Source organism: Anomalospiza imberbis, chromosome 37 (genome assembly GCF_031753505.1).
Source record: "Anomalospiza imberbis isolate Cuckoo-Finch-1a 21T00152 chromosome 37, ASM3175350v1, whole genome shotgun sequence".
NCBI classification, from domain to species: Eukaryota; Metazoa; Chordata; class Aves; order Passeriformes; family Viduidae; genus Anomalospiza; species Anomalospiza imberbis.
In genome coordinates this window covers 1,163,177-1,177,865 of record NC_089717.1, presented here as the reverse complement: position 1 = coordinate 1,177,865, position 14,689 = coordinate 1,163,177, and the positions used below count along the sequence as shown (strand labels likewise).

General features: G+C 55.8%; 1 protein-coding gene and 1 pseudogene across 1 annotated transcript; one reads left to right on the top strand and one right to left on the bottom strand.

Annotated features, from left to right (window-relative positions):
• The first annotated feature begins 266 nt into the window (after nt 1-266).
• LOC137464151 (class II histocompatibility antigen, B-L beta chain-like) lies at nt 267-2,781 on the top strand. Its single transcript, XM_068175479.1, is given in 7 exon segments — nt 267-424; nt 882-1,154; nt 1,716-1,763; nt 1,766-1,909; nt 1,912-1,977; nt 2,547-2,653; nt 2,758-2,781. Coding segments are annotated over 7 exon segments (744 nt in total). The 5' UTR covers nt 267-342.
• Nucleotides 2,782-3,538: 757 nt separating this feature from the next.
• The window catches only part of LOC137464121 (zinc finger protein 850-like), a 242,347-nt pseudogene continuing 231,196 nt past the window's right edge, over nt 3,539-14,689 (bottom strand).

The following is a 14,689-nucleotide window of genomic DNA, read 5'->3' as shown; positions in this document are numbered from 1 at the left end:
ACCCCTGAGACCCCGCGCAGCCGGGCACACATTTCTGGGCACAGCTGAGCTCCCAGCTGCGCAGCGCCCCAAGGCTCCCCGTGCCTGGAAAAGCCCCAGCCGGGGCTGCAGCGTCCCGGAACCGCTCAGCCAATCCAAACGCAGCCAAAACGCGCTGCAGCCAATGGGAGCGCGAGGAGTTGAGGAGTCATCGGTTGTGCGGCAGAGCCTCGGCAATCGGTGCCCAAAAGTGCTCGGAGCCAATGAGAGCGCGCGGCGCTGCTGAGCCCGCGCTGCTCCGGACTGGTGCTGCCAGCGCAGCGCGGCCGCTCTGGGGCTGGTGCTCCCTGGGCGGCGCTGGCCATGGGGCGAGTGGCGGCAGCTGGGGCCGTACTGGTGGCACTGGTGGTGCTGGGAGCCCCCCCGGCTGCGGGCGCGGAGCTCTCGGGAGAGCGGGGGGGGCGGGAGGCGGTGGGACAGGGGGGAGAATGGGGAAAAGGGGGCGGTGGGAGCCCGAAATTGCAGGGGCAGGAGGAGGAGGGGACCCCGAAAGGAAGAGCGGGAGGGGCTCAGGATTGGGGGCAGGAGAGGAACGGTCGGGAGAGGGTGGGAAAGTGGGGAAAAGGGGAGGGTAGGATCCCAAAACTGAGCGGGAAGGAAGGCAGGGCTTTTGGGAAAATATGTTTAAAAGGTTGAAACTCTCTCTGGGGAGAGGCTGAAAGTCGGAGGGGAGAGGATGTGGAAGGGCAAATGGGGGAAGGGTGGAAAAGAGGAAGTGGCAGCTCGGGCAGGAGGGATCCATGGCGGCTCTGGGGCACAGGGGGTTCGGAGTGGGGATCCGGGATGGATCCCGGAGCTCTGGGGCTGCTGGGGGGCACCCCCGGACCTGTGTCCTGCACACACAGGGGTGTTCCAGTACGTGGGAAAGTCCGAGTGTCACTTCATGAACGGCACGGAGAAGATGAGGTACCTGAGCAGGTTCATCTACAATCGGGAGCAGTACGCGATGTTCGACTGCGACGTGGGGCACTTTTTGGGGTTCACCCCCTATGGGGAGACAGCAGCCAGGTATTGGAACAGCGACCCAGACGTTATGGAACAAAAAAGGGCTGCGGCGGACTGGCTGTGCCGGTACAACCACGAGTATCTCAGCCCGTTCCTCACGGAGCGCCGAGGTGAGCGCGGGGCAGAGCGTGTCCCCTCGGGCCCTGCCCTGCCAATGACCCTGGAGCCCCTCAAAACCTCCCTGGAATCGGCCCAGAGCCCTCAGCCCTCCTTGTGCCCATCCCCGAGACCTTGTGTCCCTGCCACTGACCCCCGTGGCTCTCCCAGTCCATCCCAGTCTCTCCCAGTGCCTCCCGGCTGTCCATCTCAGCCTAGCGTGGTGCTGCCGCCTCTCAGCCAATCAGAGCGCGTGTCTCTGATGACTCATCAGTTGCCAGGCAGACCCGCAGCGCCGAGTGCCCCGCACTGGACTCGGCCTCCCAGTGCCGCGCGCTTCGTTCCCAGTTCCTCCCAGTGCCGCCCCAGTCCCTCCCAGTCCATTCCCAGTTCATTCCCAGTTCACTCCTAGACCTCCATCCTCCCTCCCAGTGCCCCCCATCCCCTCCCATCTCTCCGAGTGCCGCCCCAGTCCTTCCCAGTCCATTCCCAATCCCTCCCAAGGCCACCCCATCCCTCCCCTCTCTCTCCCAGTGCCCCCCAGCTGATCCCAGTCTGTCCCCGCTCTCTCCCAGTGCCCCCCAGCGTATCCATCTCGCTGGTGCCCTTGAGCTCCCAGCCCGGGGCTGCTCCGTGATGGATTTCTACCCTGCCCACACCCAGCTGAGGTGGTTCCAGGGCCAGCAGGAGCTCTCTGTGGTGGCCACCGACATGGTCCCCAACAAGGACTGGACCTACCAGCTCCTGGTGCTGCTGGAACACCCCCCTGGTGCGGGCTCACCTGCAGCTGCCAGGCGGATCGTTTCAGCCTGGAGCACCCCCTGAGCCGGCACTGGGGTACAGGGGAGGAATTGGGGGCGCTGAGAGAGCCACTGGGATGTGCTGGGAGCAACTGGGAGGGAGTTGGAGACAGCCTGGTTTCAGCTGGGAGAGGGGGTCCAGGGGTTGGAAAGTCTAAAAAGGGATTAGGATGATGCTGGGGAGGGTGGGATGGGATTCTGGGGGTCCTGGTGGACACTGGGAGGGAGTTTGGGGGCGCTGGGTGTAATTGGGAGGGATTTGAGTGATCCTGTAGGGGATGGAAGGAGATTGGGGATGGCTAAACGAGGCTTGGGATGAAGTTGGTTCTGCTGGGAAGAGACTGGGAGGGGTCAGGGTGAGTCCTGGTGGGGCTGGGAAGGGACTGGGAGAGGGTTTGGGGGTCCTGTAGGGGAGCAACCGGAAGGGAGGTGTGGGATCCTGAGGGGAATGGGCGAAGCTTTGGAGGGTCCTGGGGAGGTTGGGAAAGGATAGGGGGGGGGTTTCAGGGGGTCCTGGGTGGGATGGGGGAAATTGGTAGGGTGCTTGTAGGGGCTTGGGGTGTCTCTGAGAGGTTTTGGGGGGCCCTGACCCCTGCAGACTCCCAGAGATGTCGCCGGACGCCGCCCGCAGCAAGATGCCAACGGGGATCGGGGACTCAGAGTTGGACTTCATCTTCCTGGCACTGGGGCTCGGCTTCTACCTGGGCAAGAAGGTCAGGGGGGTCCCGGGGGTCATGTCCCTCTGTCCCCCAGAGCGTGTGTGCTCCTTCCCCGGGGACACCAGCCCGGTGTCACCCCCTTTTCTCTGCACACAGAGCTCCTGAGCCGCCAGTGGCCGTAGCCGCTCCCCGTGTCCTCGGGCCCGGCCGGGACCCCCGCTTCATCCCCACACTGATTTTGAGGGGATCGTTTGTCCCCCCAGCCCTGCTGTCACTCTGCCCCCGCCTGCCTGCTCCCAGTCTTCCCAGTAAAACTTCCCAGTTAAACCCAGTCCAGGTTATGGAGGGCAGTGGGGATAGACTTGGGTGTACCCAGCCTGGGCACACGGAGGGAATTTATTACCAACCAAACACAGCAGCACAAGGAGAAGGGAAAGAAATCCCTCCAACACCTTCCCCCCACCCAACGGGGATCACCCACAACAGGGCTTATCCACGATGGAGAGACGGGGACAGCCGAGTTTAGACCAGAAGCCAATTTCATTGAGGGTACCAGGTGTTTATACAGGGTTTTACTTGTGTGGTGCTCAGATAGGGCTCAATGTTTGCTAACAATTTCCCATTGGTTACACATTCTTCATGACACCATGGCACCTGGGAACATTATCTTATCACAAAGTCTCACAACAGGTTGCTTGGTCACTTCTTGCCCAGGGAGACTTAAACTGTGTCTGTGTCTCCCACAGTTGCTGCTAAGTCAGGCCTCAGATATCGGCCCCTTTATCAGCTCCATTGTTTTCCTCTCTGTTTTATTCCCCATTCGGGGGCACCAGGGCTCTGCCCAATGGGGATCACTGGGGATCATCCAGCCCGGATCCTCCCATGGGGGATGGAGCTGCAGCAGCGCACAAAGCTCTTCCCTCACTCCAAGCTCTTCCCTCACTTGGGGCACTCCCAGGGTTTCCCTTAGTGGTGCCTCCGTTGGTGTTGGGTCAAATTTGAGTTCCTGAAGAAGCTCTTCCCACACTCCCCACACTCGTAGGGCCTCTCCCCAGTGTGGATGCGCCGGTGCCTGGTGAGGTGGGAGTTTTGCTTGAAGCCCTTCCCGCAGTCGGGGCAGCGGAAGGGCCTCTCCTCTGTGTGAATCCGCTCGTGTCTGAGGAGAGTGGAGCTGGTCTGAAACCTCTTCCCACACTGGGGACACTCGTAGGGCCTCTCCCCAGTGTGGATGCGCTGGTGTCTTCTCAGGGAAGAGCTCCACCCAAAGCTCTTCCCACATTCCAAGCACTCGTAGGGCCGTTCCCCCGTGTGGATAACCTGGTGCTGGCTCAGGCCAGAGCTGTGACTGAAGCTCTTCCCACACTTCCCACACTCATAGGGCCGTTCCCCAGTGTGGATCCTCTGGTGCTGGATCAGATGGGAGCTCCGGCTGAAGCACTGCCCACATTCCAAACACTTGTGAGGCTTCTCCACCAGTTCCGTGCTCCGGCTGGATCTCTGGTTGCCTTCCTGGCTCAGGGGGGCTCTTTCCTCCCCGCCGCTCCTTGGGCTGGGGTTGCAGCCCCTCCTCCTGCAGGATCTCCGGGGCTTTTCCTCCTCCTCCATCCAGCCACAACCTGGAATGAAAAATCCTGGTTTGGGGAAAAAACAAGAAGAGAGCAACTTGGACTGGAGGTTCCTCCTTGCCCCACATTATCGCAGGAACTCACTGGAAATCTTGTGTCTGTGAAAACCTCCAAAACACCAAGAGTCAGCCCAAAAATCCTGTAGACTTCCAGACACAGATCAAAAACTCCCCAAACATCACAAGTCAGCAAAAACCTCCTCCAAAAGATAAAGATTCAGCTGCCACATAAAACCAAAGCACCAACATTTAGCCCAAGCAAGCTCAGAAACACCAAGATTCACCCCGTGAAAATCCTGGATCCCCCTCCACAGTCACCTGCTGCATGTGAGGGGAGCAGCGCTCCTGGGGCTGGGGGGAGGCTGCAGACACAGGGAGGGGTGGAACCTTGTGCTGCTCCCGGTTTCTGCTCCTCCTCCTGTGACTCTGCTCTTCCTCACACTCCTCTTCCTCCTGCTATTCCTCCTTCTCCTGCACAATCCCACCTTCTCCTGCCACGTCCATCCTTTGACCATTTTGTTCCTCAACCCTGCTTCTCCTTCCCTTCTCCTCCTGCCCCCAGGCCCAGCACCCACTGCCGGCTCCCTCTTCCCCCCAAACCCACAGCATCCCAGCGCAGGGGCAGGGATGGAGCTGGGGCAGGTCGGGCTGGGGCAGCGCTGGGCTCTCGGCCGCTTCCGCCCGCACTCGGTCCCCACTGCAGCCGCTCCCGCCAGGACAGCGCGGGGGCCCGGCCTTGGCACTGCCCCACTCCCACCTCCCCAAATTCCCCTCGCGGGGGCGATGGGGCCGAGGGGGGGGCGCAGGTGGGGTCCAGGTGGGGAACGCTGGGAGCTGCGAGTCTGCCTGGCAACTGGTGAGTCATCAGCGCCGTGCGCTCTGATTGGCAGAGCTCTGCCTCAGGGCTGGGGCTGCAGCAAAGCGGGGACACCCTGCTCCAGGGGGGATGTCCCGAAAACGGGGGACCCCCATGAAAGGAACAAGAGGAAAGTGTCTTTACAAACAGATGCTGTGAATCTGCTCCAAGATACGGCCAGGGACCTGTACATAAGGAAGTGACAGGAGAAGCCATCGGTTTCAGGAAATGTTATCAACTGATGACACAGACTGCTGCTCAGCCAAGGTCCTGCTCAATTCATGAACTTCCCGAAGAACAACAAAGACTTAACAGAGCCATGAATATCCTCTGCTATACAATACTGGGGTGCATATGAAGGGGGTATGTAGCAGGTGGATTGGGAAGTCTGCACCTCTCAAGTACTTCAGCCAGTGGGGAAAGGGAGAGGGAGATGTGGCCAGGAGAATTGGGATGAAAAGGAGGCTGTGTCCTCCAACAACTGCAGAGATCCCATGGGGAATGTCCCATGGCCTCTCCCATTTCTAGGAATGAAATTACTTTTACAGGACTCCGCTGTCTGCTTTGTGGACAGAAACCTCTGCTGATGTCAATTTTCCCGCACACGCTGGGGCTCATCCGGAATTCCTTCCACCGTCCAGGGCAGAGGGCAGGGAGTGCAGCTGAAGGTGCCTCACCCACTTTGGGTGATCGGCTCCCTTGGCTGGCGGCGGCACCGGGGATCGATTGCGGACCCGGGAGTGACCAGGAGACAGATGAGGGACACATCAGGGGGGTCTGTGAAGAGTCAGCAGGGAGAGAGCTGTCAGGGTCTGTCCGAAAATCCCTCATGTTTGCCTCACGACTGTCTCCAAGGACTGAAACCCTAGACCCTGAAAGTAGCTCTAGCCTGGCTGAGGTGGAAAGTCTGCCACGCCTTAAGGACTGGTATGCGATGCCATGGGAACTCAGTGCGAGAACAATGGACTGGTCATGGTGGACTGAGCCCTAATCAGTTTGTCCTGTACCCTCGGTCCTGTACTCTTGGTCCTGCACTGATGCGATGGTTACAACTGGTTCCCAAAACAACGAGTCCACACCCACCGTGTAGCCAGGAGAGCTGCTGCTTTGGCCAGATGCCACCCGCTTTGAGGAACCCTATAAAAGACTCAAGGAGTTTTGAGGACTTTGTCCAGACCCCACCTGGAGAAGACAGCCTATGAGCATCTCGTCAAGCTCCGAGGGCCTCGTCTCTTCAGACTGGTAGCTATAATCCCCTTCCCCTCTTTCTCTATCTTTCACTCTATCTCTTTATTTCTCTCCCACTATCACAGTTGTTAGCACTAAATAAAAGTGCATTTTTGTTTAAGCAAAGTGTTGTGTCCCCTATTGTGTCTTTTGTGCTTTGAGATCTCAAAAAGGAACCTATCAGGGACCCTGCATGCATTTGCGGACCCTGACAGAGAGCACTGAAAATCTCAGCAGTGAGTGCACTGGGATCTTCGGGGAGTGAACATGGCAGGGCACTCAGGGAGGGGAGAAAAGGGAAAGCCAGGGAGGGGTCCTGGCCAAAGGGATGATGATCCCAAAATGTCTCTGAAGGGTCCCTTGGGAGAATGTTGAGGTAGTTTGCACATTCCCCCAGAGGTAACTAAGGACATGGACACCCAGGGGGGCAATAAGGGAAGTGAAGAAGGGATTTGGACAACAGGGGATGGATGGTGTTGGTGTGCTGGGAAGGAATCGGGTGAAGGGCAGTGTGCAGCAATATGGTGAAGGCAAGAAGCGGCAGGAGGAATCTATGTGCTAAGAGAAAGGATGGTGGAAAAGAGGAGGAAGAGAAAAATACACAAGACTGGGATGTTTTTCAGCACTGTCCTATGCTCAGAATTTGCCAGCTGATCCAGATCCTTTCCATCCCGGGTTTCCCGGAGAGGAAAAGAAGGAGGTCAGAATGTCAGGGGGTTTCTCTGTGGTGGGCAGCGGCAGCACCGGGCGCAGAGGTGCGGGACCGGGAGCACAGGCTGGGGGCCTGTGGGGAGCTGCGGGGCCGGGCCGGGGCTGTGGGGCAGCCGGGGCTCAGCGCCGGGCGCTGCCTGACCCCACCAGCCCCGGGCAGGGCCGGCAGTGGCCCCCGGCCCCCAGGAGCCTGCGGGACGCCCCGGCCGCTGCCCGGCCCCGTGGAGCTGCCGGCCCTGCCCGCCGGGGGGGCTGCCTTTGGACACTGCGGCAGGACAGGGACCGGCTCTGGGATACGGGCTGGGGAGGGGACCCTGAGCACAAGGAGGAAAACAAAGCAACGTCTGGGAAATGCAGATTGTACATGGAAGGATCAGGATTTTCTATTAAGCATTTGCTTTGGGTCGCTGGAGAAAGGAAAGACTTTGCACAAAGCTCAGCAGCTCTCAGAGGATGAGCACCCACAGGCAGTGAGCGCGGCTGCAGGAGTGGCAGAAGAAGGCCCTGGAGCACTTGGGCACAAAGGCACAGCAGCTGAATGCAAGAAGGGATGAGCAAAAGGCCAAGCTGAAGGCAAAGGCCATGGCACAGCTCCTGCAGCCCCTCAGGGATCAACCCCAGGGCCCAAGGGGGCCCCAGCACCCAGGGGACGGGGTCAGCCACAAGCACCTGGCAGAGGCATTGCCCTCCTGGGCAGGGGAGAGCCCACCCAAACCGCCCCTGGGAAGGAGTCAGGGCTCCAGCTGCAGAGCACAGGGACACTGGAAGCAGAGACAGCAGCACCCTCAGGAGGAGCAAGCCCACCCCTGCATGGACATGGATTGTCAGGGCTGTCACAGCTCCCATCCCACCGGGGACCCACCACACTGGACCCCTGGAGAACATTCAGGCTGGGTCTGCAGCGAGAGGAGGCCACTACTGATGGACACAGGGGCCTCTCCATCCACTCTGAATCTTAGACCTAACGGGGGAATATTGTAAAGGAATGTTTTATTATTAAGGGAATAAATATTTTATTATTAAGGGAATAAATAATACCAGCTGAGCTGGTATGATTTGTCCAATCACTATTAGGAGCTGTAGGTTTGAAATAAATTAATTTCTTTTTCTTCCTACTATGATTGTAATTAATCAGGAAGGAATTTGACGGTGGCATTGTCATATTGTACAAGGTGATACAGAGGCTATTTCTGCTGCACCTTTGTGTCAAATGTCTGGCAAGGCCTATGCTGAATTTAACCCAGAGGTGTGGGCAGCCCCAGGGAAAGAGGGAAAATCTGATATGGAGCCTCTCCAAATTACTTTGAAGCAACCAGGACAAGTGGTGTCTACAAGCAACACCCTGTTCCAGGGGAGGGAAGGAAGGGCTCACAGCCTGGTACAGAGTCCCTGCTAAAGGCAGGGCTTTTGGAGCCAGGGATGTCTCCCTATAGCTCTCCTATCCTGCCAGTCAAGGAATCAGATGGCTCCAATAAGGAGGACAAGAAGGAGTGGTAGACAAAGCCTCTGTGAAATGGCTGAATTTTCTGGCCAAAAATCATCTAATGAGTATTTGAAAAAAAAAAAGTGCAAATGGTGGAGGAAAAGGTTAAATATTTGGGACATATTTTGACTGAAGGTTTGTGGTGGATTGACCCAGAGAGGGTCTAGGCAATCTCAGAACTAACGTTACCCAGGACAAAAAGGAGCTGCGACAATTCTGAGCATTAACAGGGAATTACAAAACCTGGATTGAGGATTCTCTGCTCCAGACAGAACATTGTAGGACTTTTTAACCCCAGACAGCCTCAATATTCTGGTATGGACAGGAGAAACAGAGCAAACCTTGAGAAAATGAAAAACCAAAAATATTGATGCCTCAGCAGTGGCTCTTCCAGTCTCAGTAAAGAAACTGGAATTGTAGGTGAATGTTAAACAGGGCCATGCCAAAGGAATTCTTGGGCCAAAATGTTGAACCCAGTGGCCAGAGTGGCCTCATTGTCTGCAGAATTGTGCAGACACAGCTTTAAGGGGAACCCAGGCCCAAAACCTGATGACAACAGGATCTCCAACTGTTCCAGTCTGCCATCAAGTTAAAGCTTTGATAACCAAAAGAGCCTCTAAATGGATGAGCAGTGCTCAGTTATTACAGTATGAAACTTGTTCAGTGGCACAGGAGGATTTAGAACTGAGGGCAGGGGAAGGGTTTAACCCAGCCTCCTGTTTGAACAGCCCACAGAGGGGCTGGGAAGAAACCCAGGACTGCATTCAAGTGACAGAGCTCCAGACACAGCCTGGGAGAGATTGATGAGACATTCCCTGGCCTGAGGGAGAAAATGTGTTCCTGGATGGCTCTTCAAGGGCAGCAGAAGGGAAAAGAGCTACAAGACACGCTGTTATTAAGGAAGGGAATCAGACAAAGCCCAGGTTACCGCCCCATGGTCAGCTCAACCAGCACAGCTGTGTGTGCTTGTAAGAGCCTGGCACTGAAATGCCCTGAGCAGGAAGGCTTCAATATCTTCTGCTGACACCATGCCACCTAACAGGGGGGCAAAAGCAATTCTGATTGCTCAGCAACCACTAGATCACTTATACAGGTATTTCTAAAAGAAATAATTCCAGTTAAAGGGATTGTGGAAGCAACAGACTCAGACAGCAGAACTCATTTTACAGGAAAGATCCTCCAGGGGGTTATGGCAGCTTTAGGAATACAATGGGACCTCCATAACCCCTACACCCCCAGAGCTCAGGCTGGGTACAAAGAATGAATGGGGAAAGAAAGAGCCACCTTTGGAAGCTGGGGATAGAAACCAAGATGCCATGGGTACGGCTTTTGCCATTGGCTTTGGCAAGAGTAAGGGCCAGACCGAGGGCAGATATTCAATTCTCTCCCTTGCAATTGATCTTGGGAATTCCTTACCCTGGTAATTCTCCACCCAGTGCAGCGTGGGGATAAGGGATGTACATTTAAAGCAGTCTGTGGCCAGAGTCCTGTCTCTTGTGAAATCTCTCCCACAGGAAGCTGGGCTGGCACAGAGCCTGCCTTGGCACTTTGCTGTTCCCAACATCCAAGCAGGACATCGGGCCCTGCCTAAGGAGGCCAAAGCAGCACCACTGGTGGCCAAGTGGCGTGGCCCATGCCAAGTGTCCCTGAGGCCAGAAACAGCCCCCAGCACAGCTGAGCACGGGGGACCCCTCAGCCTGGGCTCCAGGGCTCTGAAGCCCCGGAGATTTGCACTTCCAGCCTGCAGCAGGAGCATGGGAGGCCCCCACGGAGCCTGCACTGAAGGCAGCGCAGCAGCAGCCAGGGCTCCACAGCGGGGCAAGCCCCTGGGCCTGCCCACACATCCTCTGCTCAAATCCTCTGCCTGGGCACCCTCCTTGGGCATCTCCAGCCACCGGGGCCAATCCTTGCTGCCACTGCTGCAGCTTCAGTGCTTTCTGGGCCTGCACTGCCACAGCTGCTGGCGAAGACAACGGCACAATTCCACTCTGGGTCTCAGTCACACTCACACACTGCGCTGCCTGGGATTGCACTGATGGAAAATACACCAGGTCATAGACTTGAACATTTCTAACATTTTATTTCTCTACTCAGCCTTGGTTTGCCTTGGCCTCGGGGAAAGAAATGGTAAAGGTTTTTCTAAGGGATGTTCCACCACTCAGTGGAGATGAGTTTAACATCTCAACACACTGGGAATGGCCCAAAAGATTCCCACAAAGATAACGCCCAGCAGCAAACAGCAACCAACACCTACCCCAGACACTGCCCCCGGCAGAGCTGGAGACACCTGCTCTGGAAAAGGCTGAGAAGGAAATCCAGCAGTTCCGACCTGATGAACAGCAGAAGCCAAGAAATCCGGGTCCAACAGGAACCCAAATACTAAAAACTGCACAACTTGAAACTACAGAACATTAAACCAATGGATTTAGATTGGTTCAGACTGTATCAAGTTTGGGGAAAATCCAGTTAAACCCACGTGTCACGGAACGATATTCTCTGCACACCTGGGCTATGTGGGGATGGAATGATTTCTGCTGCACATCCTGGCCAGAATCAAGGAATGCCTTGACTCTAACACTAAACATATTGGTGGAGTTTTCCTTTCTCCTGCACTTTCAGTGCAAAGTTTATAGCAGAAGAGTATTTTTTGTAATAATCCTACTTCTATATTGCCGATTAGGTTTGGGCCAGGGATGTGAGAACAAGTTTTTACTCCGAGGAGAAGTAGAAAAAACTTAATTGCCTTGGAATTCTTTTGTGTATGTTTGTGTGAGAGATACCAAAATTTTGGTTTGGGTTTTTCGACGTTCACCTTTAGGCTGCATTTTGCAAAACGAGAAGAGATTTAAAGGTGACCCTTTCACTCATAAACAGTAAATAGATGATTTGAAGGAAAAAATAAATAAAGCAGCAGGTTGTGGTGGGGGTCCACACATGAGGCTGCTGGAGGCTGCTCTGGAAGAGAAGCTGCATTCCAGGCAGCCAGCAGAGGAGCTTTAGAAATGCAAATTAACACTGCTGGGGCAAAGTGGGGACAATGGACCTGCCTCTTCTTGCCTGGGGCAGGAATTGGGCTGATTCCCTCTGCCCCTCACCCCAAGCTCTGCCTGCCTGCACAGATGGAATCTGCACAGCTGAAGGCAGAGCCCATGGTGAGGATCTCTGACTCTGCAACAGAAATGGGTGAAGCTGCAAAGGGAAACAGCAAATGGAGAATGCTGTGAAAACTTCACTAAAATAAGGGGGGATCATCCCTGTGCCCACTCCAACATGTGCTGGCACTGTCTATGCTATACAGGGAGTATCAGAGCACTGGGGTTTTTGCTATAACAAGTTCAGGGAAATCAGTTGGAATTCAAGTATTTGATGATCTAATTAGACAAAAAGCGGTCAATTGATGCAGCCCCGGCTGGAGGGAGCGCCCAAAAATGGGGAAAAGATGAACTGCCACCAGAACAAATCCTACAACACCATGGACTAGACCCTGGGAACCCGAACCAATTCATATCAGGAGACACAGAACCCATTTATCATTTCAATGGCATCATTAGATTACAAGCTGTCCTCAAAATAAGAACCAACCAGACACCTCCAGCTCCTGACCTCCCAGATATTGACAAAAGTGGTGAAAAACATAACAAAGGAAATAGGAGAGCAGTTTATGTGTTGGTCCAAACATGGAAGCGATGGGATTGGGACATGGTTTCGTGGCTCCGTGGCACACAATGGGTTAAATGAATGCTGCTTCTCCTCTTCTGTGCTACAGCAACTCTCATCTTTTTACCATGCTCCACACCTTGGGAGTGCAGCTCATCCAGCAGCTGAGCCAGGGGATGGAGGTGGCAGCCAGGCCTCCTGACCCAGAAACGGCTACAAAAGGACAGGGAATGAGGGCAGCGAGAATAATCCCAAAACCAAAGAGGACCCGGGAAGAACAAAACAGAGTCAATGAGTGAATCTGCCTGGAGATAGGGCCAGCGACTTGGAGATGAGGAAGTAACGGGAGAAACCATCAGTTCCAATAAATGTTACAAATGGACCCGGACAGCTGCTCAAAGTCCCGCTAAACTCCTCAACTTCCCGAAGAACAAAGACCAAACAGAGCCATGAACATCGGCTGTCATCCACAAGGAGGGGTGCATATGAACGAGGACAGGCAGCAGGCGGATCGGGAAGTCTGAACCTTCCAAGTCCCTCAGCCAGTGGGCAAAGGCAGAGGGAGATGCGGCCGGGAAGATGAGCATCCAAAGGAGGCAGCGTGCTACAACAAGGGCAGAGAGCGCATGGCAAATGCCCCACGGCCTCTCCCTCTGCTCAGCAATCGAGTCACTTTGACAGGACTGCTCGGTCTCCTCTGGCCACAGAAACCTCCGGCGACGGGAATTTCCCCGCACGGGCCCGGCCACGGGGCAGCCACCTCTGTCCCACCCACCGCAACCGGGACGAGCCAGCGCTGCTCCGGCAGCGGCTCCTGCCCAGGCAGCGGCGGGAAGGAGACCGCGGGCAGCCGCTCCCGCAGCGCCCTCAGCCCAGGGCCGGCACGGGCCGGACACGGCACCGCCAAGCCGCCGGAGCCCCCTGCCGCCCCCTCCGCCCGCAGCGAGCCCCGAGCCCCCGCAGAACCCGGCGCGGCTCCCACCTGCGCCGGGGCCGCCTCCGAGCTCCGCCAATGCCGCCTCCCCGCGCTCCGGCCGCTGCCGCCGCTCCCGGGCCCGCACAGACGCTCCGCCAATGGCGCCGCTGCCGAGCCAGGGCCGCCCTCAGGCCGCCAGCGGGGCCGTGCTTCGCCCCGCTCTCACCAATCAGCGCGCCAGAACCGCGACTGACGGCAGCAGCGGCCAATGGCAGCGAGGGGCGGGCTCTGCACACGGCACAGCCTCGCCCCGCGCTCTCAGGGCCCCCCGGGCTGTGGGAGGGCAAAGCCGGAGATGAGGAACAGCCCTGGAACGGGCCCGGGCCCGGGCCGGCATCGATCTGCAGCACCAACAAACTGCTCCGCACCTCCCGACACGGCTTTCCCGGCCCTGCGCCTTCGCCTTCGCTGGCTCCGGCTCTGCGGGAAGCCCAGCAGCCCCACTTCTCCTGCCCCCTAATTCGGAGCATCAGCGCATCGCTTTGATTTCCCCCAAAAAGGGAAAACCGCCCCAAAGCCCTGCGGGGTGAGTGGGGGAGGGGAGAGATTTCTGGCACAAAACTCCAAAAGCTCCGAGCAGGACAATGAGAAGTCAGTGAAGAGCCTTGAATGCAGCTTTCCCCACGCCTCCCTCCTTCCAGCTGCACCTCCTCCCCCGGCAGTGCAGGAGACAGGGAATGGGGCCGTGCTCAGTTCATCCCCCGTGGCTTCTCCCTCTGCCCAGGGACAGGAGTCGTTCCCCTGCTGCAGCCTGCGCTCTCTCCCACCGGAGACTTCTCCAGGAACTTCTCCAACCGGAGTCCATCCCCTGGGGCACAGCCCCCCTCCAAGTGCTGCAGCGGGAAAAACGCCAGTCACTTGTTTTTACAACTTTTAAAAGTTTAATGATAATGAAATGGTTATAAAAATAGTAATACGATTAGAGTAATAAAAATTTAGAGTTAGGACAATTACAAGAGAATAAAAAACAAAGAATTACGGACATCTGGATGCTCTCGGGCACTTAAGCTAGGACAGGCATGTTTTGTGAACAAAGGAATAACTCTTAAGATCCATTCACTGTTGCATATTCATACATACCTCATGGTTATGCATACATTCTGTTTAAAATAAGAAACTCTCTCTGGAATAGGTCAACTCCTTCCTTTAATCCCCAGGAGGTCTTCCAGTCTGAGCAAGGCCTGAAGAAATTACCTTCTTCTGATAAGAAACCCATAAATTCCTCTTCTCTGGATGATTTGGGTGTTCTGTGACTCTTATCTCGAAGCCAGTATCTCATTATTAAAAAAAAAAAAAACCCACATACATAGTTCCTATTTTAACTACTAAAGCTTCATTTTAACTACAAAACTACATTTACCATTCTATCAAAATGTTAATACAGCACTTCTAATCAATGTATTTCATATAGTATTCAATTTAATATTTGTGAAAAGCCAATCATAAAATATGCATTTTTCACAGAGGACATCCCGAGGCTGCTGCAGGGACAGTGATGTCACTGCTGTGACGTCATCGGGGATGGTGACATCATCAGGGACATCGCTGCTGTCACT